The 10,119-nt window shown below is 58.6% G+C and overlaps 1 protein-coding gene across 7 annotated transcripts; it reads left to right on the forward strand.

Moving 5' to 3' along the window:
- Nucleotides 1–134: 134 nt before the first annotated feature.
- LOC142002635 (uncharacterized) lies at nt 135–9,648 on the forward strand. 7 transcript variants are annotated; one of them, XR_012642696.1, is made up of 8 exons: nt 135–169; nt 951–1,235; nt 3,597–4,267; nt 5,649–5,719; nt 6,276–6,482; nt 7,468–7,714; nt 8,873–9,144; nt 9,515–9,648. XR_012642696.1 is itself a non-coding variant. In XM_074978880.1 (7 exons), the coding sequence occupies exons 2-7, from the start codon at nt 1,021–1,023 to the stop codon at nt 8,980–8,982; spliced, it is 1,521 nt and encodes a 506-aa protein (XP_074834981.1). In that variant the 5' UTR covers nt 135–169; nt 951–1,020; the 3' UTR covers nt 8,983–9,188. The 7 variants fall into 7 exon arrangements, 6 of the variants coding, with proteins under 6 accessions (XP_074834981.1, XP_074834986.1, XP_074834985.1 ...); XM_074978880.1 differs by lacking the exon at nt 9,515–9,648 and having other exon boundaries at nt 8,873–9,188; XM_074978885.1 differs by lacking the exon at nt 9,515–9,648 and having other exon boundaries at nt 7,468–7,698; nt 8,873–9,188.
- The last annotated feature ends 471 nt before the right edge of the window (nt 9,649–10,119 follow it).

Here is a 10,119-nt window from a genome sequence, read left to right on the forward strand (position 1 = left end):
GGGTGACCTCGCCTCTGTTGCCGCAGCCAATAGAAAGCCGCTTCCTAGTGTCCAATCAGAAGGGAGACGGGGCCTGGCCTCAGCCAATGGGCAGGTGGCAAGGGTGGGACTCGGGGGACCAGGAAATGGTGTCAGAGCTGTAAACAGGCACATGGAGGGGATGTTAAAGGTACAGTGGCCGCGGGGAGCGGGTAACAGCAGGTGGGGAGGGTAGAGGGGCTCATAGGGGGAGGCAGGAGGAAGGCAGGAAGGAGCAGGCAGGGGACGTGTGGAAGGAACAGAGGGAAGGCGGCAGACGGGACGTGTGGCGGAATAGTGGGAAGGGGAGACGGGACGTGTGGGGAGCGGGGAAAGGGGCAGACGGGGGACATGTGGGGAATAGAGATCAGGGGAGACGGGGGATGTGTGGGGGAATAGAGGGAAGGGGAGGGGGGACGTGTGGGGGAATAGGGGAAAAGGGTGGGACGTGTGAGGGGAATGGAAGCAAGAGGAGAGAAGGATGTGGTGGGGGGAATGAAGGGAAGGGGCAGATGGGGGATGTGTGGGGTGAACGGAGGGAAGAGAAGATGTGTGGGGAAGTAGGGGGAAAGGGGCAGCCTGAGGGAGGACAATGTCTCAGAACAGGCCACGGGCTGGTTTAGACAGGAGTTGGAATCGGGTTTGGGCGAGGCGGGAGGACGTGGATCTGAGAGTGGGGAGGAAGATGGGGGAACCAGGTCTGGGGGGGTCAGAGTTATGATGCTAATCAGGGAGAAGAATGGAAAGACAAACAAGCCCTAAACCAAGAGGCAGTGTCTGTGTATGTGTCTGCCAGGAGGTGGAAGGTGGGGTTTGATCGACAGGGCCAGTGGTGAGAGTGTCATGACCATGTCAGACCCGCAACTGGTATTTTTACTCAGTTTCTTTTCTCCTGCCAGTATCTTCAGTCTCTGTCTCCCTTCTCTTGTCAGCAGGTCGAGTTTCCCTCCCTTTCCCCCCTATCTGTTTCTTTGGGGCTGAGAGCTGGGATTATGAGAGCCAATGTCTGCTGGTGCCACTGACTCGCGGGCTCTGCAAAGCCACCTCCGGGCCATGGAGCAAGGGATGGGAGATGGGGAACAGCCAGATGACCACCTGCTGTACAAACTGCCGGAGCCTGGCCTGGAAGGTGCTGCTCTCTGCAACCCAGACTTCCAGCAGCCCCAGGAGCTGGAGCTCCAGGATACTCAAGGACACATCCCCCCTGAATGCACCAGGTATGAGGGTCACATGCTGCAGCAGATTCACCCAGCTAGATCCACCTAAGACTGGTGGGAGGGCACAGTCATGGAGACCTGATTTGACTTCTTAAGGAAGGCAGTACGGCTTGGAGGGTAGAGCATGGGAACAGGACTCAGAAGAGCTTGGTATGATTCTGTGTTTGGCCACTGGTATGTTGGATAACCCTGGACAAGCCAATTCCCTTCCTTGTGCCTCAGTTTTCCCAACTGTAAAATGGCGATAAAATATGGCCCTCCTCTGGAAAGTGCTTTGCGAGCCTTTGCTAAAGAAAAGCATTATGTATGAGAGCTAGCTGTTATTTAAAGCCCCCCAGGCACAGGACTGGGTGAACAAAGTCCATGGCAGAGCAAGCTTCCCTGGTAAGTTCAGCGGCTCCTGAGGAAGGCCTCCTGTCGTGGTAAAAGGGGAGGTCATTCTCCATCCCACCCTGACCCTCTTCACTCAGACCTCCAGCTTTGACAGTTGCTGCTGTTAGGAACACCTGCCTCCCGGAGAGCTGGACAACAGCTCTGAAACTCATTTCGTACAAACCCGAGCTACCAACAGCTCGTACCACCAGGCAGCCCCAGGGCTAAACTTGAACTGGCGCTGACAGGGGCACCTTAGCCCTCTTGCCCTACTCTGCAGGTCCCAGCTCCTGGGAATGCTCTCTAGGGCCCCCCGAAGTAGCTGCTACATGGCAGAACTTCTCCTGAGCTTAGCTGGACCCTGAGCAGTGAGTCCTGCCGGGACTTTGCCTGGGGCAGTGGCAATGAAAGGCACCTCTGCACTCTGCCTACCACTGGTGGAGCTGGGTAGCGGTCCTGGTCCCTCACCAGGCCCATTTGGAGGGTTGAAATGCATCTAGCTCCTGCTGAGAGAGCATGCTGCAGGAGCAGGCGGTTCCGAGCCAGCAAAGAGGCACCTTGGCCCCAGCAGGTCTGTGTCCCAGTAAGGGGAGCAAGGAGGGCATAGTGGATAGGGTGCTGGACAGGGTTCCCTGTAAGCTGAGCACTGGGGTGGTCACCCAGCTGATCAGCAGAGCGCCCACAGCTGGCAGCGTCTGTTTCTATGGTGGTGCACATCCACACATACCTCAATGTACATAAAATTTATTCCACACATAGATGAGGTTAAAAAAGAGGGAACGCTGAGGCTGGACCTGGGTTCTGTGCCCATTTCTGCTGTGAACTCTCTTACTTCCCTGCCTGTACCATAGGGATAATACTTTCCCCATATCCCAGGCATGGCTTGAGGATTCAAGTCCAGTCCTGGTGTCCACAGGGCAGAGGAGGAGTCAGAGAGGAGCCACGTGAATGAGCAAAGGGTTGGAGAGCGCCTTGTTGCCGTATGCTCAGAGTGCTCCATCTGGTTTGTTGCACAAAGGGAAGGCTAAGGGGTAACCTGGCTCTCAGTACCTACGTGAGGGACAAGTATGTAGTCTATGGGGAGAGGTCTAACGTGCTCCCAGGGCAGGAGGCTGAGGCTTGACAAAGTCAGGCTGGGAATGAGGGGGACGTCTGGAATACTGAGGCTCATTAACCGGTGGAACAGTTGAGCAGGGGGTGGGCTGGAGTCTCCTCTGCCGCCCCCCTTTTACACAAGGTTGGGTGTTGTCCTGGAAGCTCCACTCTGGGAGCTGTGGTGGGGGAGTTCTCTGGCCTGTGTTCCGGACTTGAGACCAGCTGATCGCAACTGTCCCTGGAATCTGAGAGGCCACTGGTAAGGGCTGGTGCTCTGAGGCTGCAGCGGGGAAGTCCCTAGAGCCGGCAGATACAGTGTCTTTTCCTGTGAAGAGCTGCATGTCGCCAGGATCGGTCTGGTCTCCCAAGCTAAGCAGAGCCTGCTGCGGTTAGTCTTTGCCTGGGAGACTCTCACTGGCCGCCCAGTGTGGTAGTTCAGCTGCACAGCAGGAGGTGTAGGACAGCAACTTCGGGCTCGGTGTTCAGAAGCGCCAGCCACCTGCAGCTCTCACTGAAGCCACAGGGGCTTCGACTACACTGTCTTTTGAATTCGCAACAAGTCACAATCCTGAATAACTGTGGTCATTAAAGACCCTCTGGAGCTTAGCGCAAGAGTCAGCCTCAGCAGCCTGCCCAGTGGCGGAGTCCAGCTGTTCCAATCCATCTCCAGAAATTCCCCTGATGCTTTGAGTGTAGGTAACTTTAGCTTCCTACCTTCCGTTGTTATGTTAAATACATGCCATGTACCGCCCCAGAGGTAGCTGCATTTCACTGGCAGGTGACCAGATTGCTGCACAAACCTGCACCTGCTTTGTACAGAATTTGGAGACAGTAAGGGCTGGAGAGATGTGTTTTAATAGGACTCCTTCCTTCTTGCTTTTTATCTGCTCCCAGTGCCCAACCCCAGGGAGCCCTGAGCAGCCTCGGGAGGCCCAGCCACTCTCTGCTGAGTGCGGAAGAGGAGATTAAGAACCGGAAAAGACCCAGGCTCTCCAATGGACCTCAGGCCAGCCCCAGCTTTGTCTCTCAATTCCCTCATGCACTATGTGGGTCGGAGCCCCAGGCCCTGCCCCCCTTGGGACATGTCCTCCACGGCAATGGCCTGGATCTTCACAGCAGGCGTCCGCAGGAGGGGCTGCAACACACCAGGATTTGGGACAATCCCAGAGCCATGCGTTCTGGGGCCCCGGCGCTCTACAGGCCCAGCGCAGAGCTGCTCCGTTCGCCACCCCTGAGTTCCGGACTTGAGGATTGCTGCCCAGGGCACGGCCAGGCTCCCTCGGGAGGCGGCAGCATTAGCTGCCGAGCCGGCAAGGTGACAGGTCTCTACGCTGAGCTGGTCAAGGAGCTGGAGCTGCAGGTGGCTGAGCTGCGGAATCTCCTCGCCTCTCGGGAAGAGGCTGCCCTGTGGCAGGAGAGGAGGATCAGGGAGCTGGAGCTGGAGAACCAGCAGCTGAAGAGCCAGCTCCGGAACCTAGAGGAGCAAAACGACCTCCTCTCCAGCAGCAACGGGGCCGGGGCAGCAGCAGCTGGGGCAGGGCTGGGGCCCAGAAGTAGCTGTGTTGGTAACTGACTCCTCCTTCACCTCCTGTCTCGGCATCGCAGAGGCAATTTGCAGCGGTGTCGGAGATGAGGCCACTAACTCAGCCTCGGGTTGCAAGGCGTCAGCTGGCCTCTGTGTTCCCCACTTAAAACAGTGCCCAGAGGCATCAGGGCGTGCATGTGAGAGGGGCTCCTTATCCTGGATGCAGCAGCTCAGGCTGACGGAGAAACCTCCTGATAGGGCCCTGCCCAATTCACAGCCATGAAAAACACATCACGGACTGGGAACCCTGGACTAGGCAGATTTCCTGGGATTTCTCAAATTGGCAGCTGGGGGTCACAAGGTTATTGGGGGGTGGGTGGGGAGGCTGCAATATTGCTTCTATGCTGCCCTCAGAGCTGCTGGGTGGCCAGAGTGTAGCAGCTGCTGACTAAGGGCCGAGCTCTGCAGGCAGCAGTGCAGAAGGGTGGCAATACCATCATCGTAGCATAGAACTGGAAGGGAGCACGAGAGGTCATTCAGTCCAGTCCCCTGCCCTCACAGTCACCACCCTGACAGATTTATTTCTTTAACTCTGACCTGCCCCAGACCCTTAAAAGGCTCCCTCGAGGACTGAGCTCCCAACCCTGGGTTTACAAGGCCAATGCTCGAACCACTGAGCTTTTCCCTCCCAGCTGGCATCAGCCTTACCTGTGTCTTGCTGCTGGCAGTAGTTCTGCCTTCAGAGCTGGGCATCTGGCCAGCAGCTGCCACTCTCCTGTTGCCCAGTGTTGAAATGCCATGCCCCCTCCAGCAGCTGCACAGGAGTAATGGTAGCAGTACTGCAAGCCCCCCTGCAATAACCTCGTGACCCCCCCCAACTTCATTTTGGATTGGGGCCCCGACAATCATAGCCCTGGGAAATTTCATATTTAAACAGCTGAAATCATCCCCTTTGTGACTTTTAAAATCCTGTGGCTGTGAAGGAGACTAAAGTGCACCATGAATTTGGTAGGGGCCTACTCATGGCCCTAGCTTAGGGGCAGGAAAACCCACGTGTGAGCTCAGGGCTCAGCCGCAGACACCTTCCTTCCCTGGTGCCTGGCAGGGTGTTTCGGGAGCTCCCTCCTCCCGCTCCAGCATGGGGAGTTGGAACACTAGCCATTCAGCCTGGCCAGCTATCTGGGAGGCTACCAGGGTGCCCGCTGTGCAGAGAGGCCGCTGGGCGGGATCAAAGGGACAGGACCTCGAAGAGCTCTGTGCATGGGGCAGGCTTCAGGTGACCAGCAGGGTGGCCGGGAAGGAGCCCGGGCCTGTGGGCGGGTCTGGGACTCGCATGTCACAGCTCAGCCTGGCACGGGATGGAGCTGGTTTCCCAGGGATCATTGTGATGCTCAGCTCGGCCTCTGTGTGTCTCTCTCCAGACATCAACGAGAACAACATCCAGTTCCTGAAGGGCCTGGTGGGGCTGCTGGAGAGTCACGCCGCACTGCAGGTGGGTGCCCCAGCCCCTGCCAAAGGCTTCCTTGGTCCACCTCCCTGCCGAGGGTGTGCGTGAATCAAAGAGGCAGGGGGTGAAGGAGCTGCATCAGAGCCCCTCAGCTCTAGCAAATGCTGTCCAGGGGGGTTCTCAGCATCATTTCAACCATCCCAGCCAGGGGGCATTTTGCTGCCGGGGGAGGCCCTGAACAGGCCTGCCAGGCCCTATCCTAGTTAAACCCTACTGCACCACTTCTGGGCCAGGCTGGGTCTCTTGGGACCCTGCTTGGTGTTTTACCTGGTGTACACGTATAGCCTGTTAGCCAAGGCACCAGTTGAGCTGCGTTTCTCCAGCCTGCCCCGTGCTCGGGGCTGATCCTCCTCGGAATACCCTCTGGATTCCTCCTGGCATCAAGCAGAGAAGTGAAAGCAGCCCAGCCCCTCCTGGGAGGTGGGGCAGGGCGCAAGCGGGAGGGGTAACTCGTACATCACCCCGCATGCCAGGCAGTGGTATCTCCCCCAGCCTATTGCAGTTCAATGGCCTCCAGCCAGTCTCCTCTCTCCACATGGAGGAGCAGAGATGCAGCCCAGCTGACGTCCCTCAAAGCCCCCCGGCCTGGAGGCTGCGAGCCGGGGTCCCAAGCAGCTTCCCACCCTGGATGAGCACCGAGGAGAGCTTGGGGAGCCCCACCACGCTCAGCGACACCACTGGGGTGTGGGAGGAGAACGTTGCAGATACGCTGCCCGACGGGACCCCGGTCTGGGCGTCGCCTGTGGAGGTGGGTGATCCGTAAGTGGCTCCTTGGAGGGCGTTGTTCATTGAATCCACAGGATGCTGCTTCATGGGAGCTAGGGGGCACTGGTCAGAAAGTGGGTGGGGCGCAGGCTGCGGTGGGGCGTCTCCTGAGCCAGGTGCATCCCAGCCTTGCAAGGACAGGGGGACCCGTAGGTGTCCCAGAGGCAACACACACTCCCTGGCCCTGCCTCATCTGGGCAGAGTCCTGGGGTTCCACTGCCACTTCCCAACTCCGCTATGGCAGCTGATCCCAGGGGCTGGGATCCCCTCCCTCTTCGTTCGGACGCAAGGCCCCGTTTACTCTGCCAGCTCTTTTTAACGGGGACCCAGCCAGACTGAGTGGGTTTGGGAAGGGCCGTGACGGACAGCAAATGCCGCATGGTTCTTTCTTTTACCGATCAGCCAGCACGCTCTTGGCTCAGGCTTCCGGGATTCCCCCATGCTGAGTGCCAAACCCGCAGCTGCTCCAGGTGCCAGGACTGCCCCGCACTACGGCAAGGGAGCAATAAGCCTATCGGAGCTGAATAGAAGAGGAGGCTCCTATTGCTGGGGTGGGAGTCAAGCACTGTTCTCTCTCCAGAGCATGACAGGGGGCATGGTTACCCCTGCAGCAGCAGGGGGGTGTAAGGCAGGCAAGAATCCTGGGATCTCATCCTGGCAGTAGGATGGAATCTAGTGGTTGGAGCAGCTGAGCCAGGACTCATGGGTTCAATTCCCAGCTCAGCCAGTATTATGCTGTGGGACCAGAGGCAAGTTACTCAACCTGTCAGTGCCTTGGTTTGCCCCTCTGTAAAATGGGAGCAGCTGTCCCTCTGCTGAGATCACTGCAACTGGGCCTGAGGAAGGACAGCTGGGGTTAGCACCTCATCGCTTGTTTAGCCTCCCTGGTGGGGATGGATTAAGCCTCCCCAGGCTTCAGGGCCCCACAGGGAGCAGAGTGACAAGGTGCATCTCTCCCTTCGCCGTAGGAGAATGGGAGGAGCAAGCTGGAGTTGATCCCCAACTCAGGGGTCTACATCACCCACCACCAGCTGGACGACCTCTCACAGGTTCCCACCGACAAGCCCAAGCTGATGACTCGGCGCCTGTTGGATTATTTCTTCTCCCGGGAGACACTCGCCAGGTCTTCGGCCACCGGCCAGCGCATCGCCCATAACAACACCACCATGGAGAAACCCGTCCGTCTGCCGGTCGCCGTGGTAAATGCTATCAAAGGTAGGGGGTGGGGAGGGGGCTGGGGCTCCTGCCGCCACACAGGAAGGGACAGGAAGGTGCTGTTTGACCCTGGCCCACGGCTCCCTTCCACTCACCTCGCCCAGCAGGAGCTGTTTGGTCTGGGGCAAAGTGGGATGGCCTGAGACTGGCCATCCCACACCAGTGCACCACGGCTCAGGCCTGCCTGGGTTTGCCTCCAGCAGCCTCTCCAGTCCTTTCCGTTCTCAGCTACCCGCTGACACTGCCAGGCTGGTGGTGGTGGCTGGAGGCTGGGACCAGCCGTCTCCTGGTAATCAAACTGAGCCAGCCCCCCGCGACCCCTTCGCCTTGGCCATGAACTGCCGCAGGGAGAGAGTGATTTTCAGTCTTGATCGGAATTGTAGATCTACGGAAGAAAAGATCTGAGCCCATTCCCTAGCACTGGAGCTCTCCCCTCTATTTGGAGACATATTTTCCCAGTACCCTCACCTATGCCGGTGTAGTTCTCCCTTGTGCCTACTTCCGGACCCCAAACACAGCAGTGCAGTACTCCCAGAGAACCAGCTGCAGCCAGAGGCACGCTGGGCCAGGCCCTGCGAACTATGAACCGCAAGCCTCCAGCATTAACAGCCAGCAGCACGCGAGGCTGCAGAAGGGGTTTGCTTGCATAGCCCCAGGCGGGGACGAGGGAACGTCTTACTGCACAAATGCAGGCCATGGTGTGCACAAAAGCTCCGCCCGAGACACCCCAAAGGGACCTGAGCGAATTGCTTACTGAAACGCCCCCCAAAGCCACGCCCGGATCCGCAGGCTGGCCCCTGCACTTTTCACAGCTTCACATCCCTTCTGTCCCTGATCTGGTTGATCAGCCGCTGTCACGCAGGTCCTGGGATGTAGGCATCGCTGCCCCCTTGCACAGCAGAGGGCTCAGATGCAGGGGATAGGAGAGGCACCAGGTGGATGGGTGATACCCCAGGCCGCATAGCAAGTCAGCAGCACACCTGGAATGAGCGCTGAGGACCGGGGCCTGGCGCTCCACTCTCTTCTGGCTCCCATGTGCTGCAGGGTCCCGGGGGCTCTGCAGGATGCAGCTGGAGCCGTTCATCTCAGGGGTTCATAAAAAGCCAGAACTAGCCTGTTCGGGTTTTACTTTTGCCTCCATTTCTCCCCCTGCCCCAGAGTACGTCACCAAAGCGTGCGGCCGGGGCTGCAACTTCAACGCTGTGATCAACAGCAAGTGCGGCACCTCCCGCCGGGCCGTCAAGAAAATGATCATCAAGATGGAGTAACTGGCGGTGGGACTGCACCCAAACGTCCACTGAGGCAATGGCGAGCCAGGCACAGCTCCGAGGCTCCATGGGGCCCCACACCTGCCCTGAGCCCAGCAACGCTGGCAGAGCTACGCGGCGGTGCTGGGGGACCGGATTCCCTTCCAGGCAGCTGCACTGGGGGTGAGCATGGTGGAGGTGACCTGCCCTGCCAAGCTCACGGGGGCAGTCGTGGTGTCCTTCTCTTTTGCACTTTGCACCCCAGGGCTAGAGGTGTCCGGCTGCCCTCAGACATTCAGTCCCAGCCTACAGAACCCGGCGAGCACGTTCCTGGGAATGGGTGACTTGCACCTTCTAAGGCCACCTCTGGGCTTGGCTGTCTGTGGAGGAGAAGAGAGCTGGGGAGACAGGCCGGTGGGGGTGTTTGACTGCACCAGCTTCCGTGTTCCCATCTAATGAGTCCCTGAGGAGCGAGGGCTGCTCCAAACCCAGGGGCTGCACTTGCCTGTGGGAGAATCTCCCTCCTCTTTCAAAACTTGTCATTTTCCTTCAGGAGTGTGGGCTGTATGACGCCCAGCTGGCGTCGCCTCCCGCCACAGCAAAGGGAAGAGGGACCGTGCAGTAGGGCCTATGCTGGAGTCGCAACTGGGGATTCTTTGGCCAGAGCAGGGAACTGCTGCGTGCCAAGATTTACCAGACTCTTTACAGCCTGGGCCTGGAGAAGAGCCCAGCCACCTGTGGCAGAGCCGTACTCCGTATCCTGCACCTGGGGAGGCTCCTGGCGTGGCACCAAAGGCCATTCCTCTGCTCACCTTAGCTGTAAGACTTGAGCTGCGGGTGAGATGCTTCTTTTGTCTGTGAAGAAAGTCCCCCTGAATAATCTCTTTCTTGTAAATGAGAGTCCCCCTGCTGCCCTAATAAAGGCTGGAACGCCCCAGTGCAGGCTTGGCTCCTTCTGCTCCCCAGCACTGAGGGGACAGGGGGATAGTCACGGTCACAGGGGTGGTTCTAGAGATGAACATGAGCTGCCTGCAGTAACCACAGCCAAACCTGGCTGGCTAATTTTAACCAGTACTGCCTTCCCTCCTCCCCAGCAACAGCCCAGCGGTTTCCAGCTCTGGGTGGAATGGTACGTGCCCCAGGATGTGCAGCTACGCA

Source organism: Carettochelys insculpta, chromosome 28 (assembly GCF_033958435.1).
Source record: "Carettochelys insculpta isolate YL-2023 chromosome 28, ASM3395843v1, whole genome shotgun sequence".
In the NCBI taxonomy this organism is placed as follows: Eukaryota; Metazoa; Chordata; order Testudines; family Carettochelyidae; genus Carettochelys; species Carettochelys insculpta.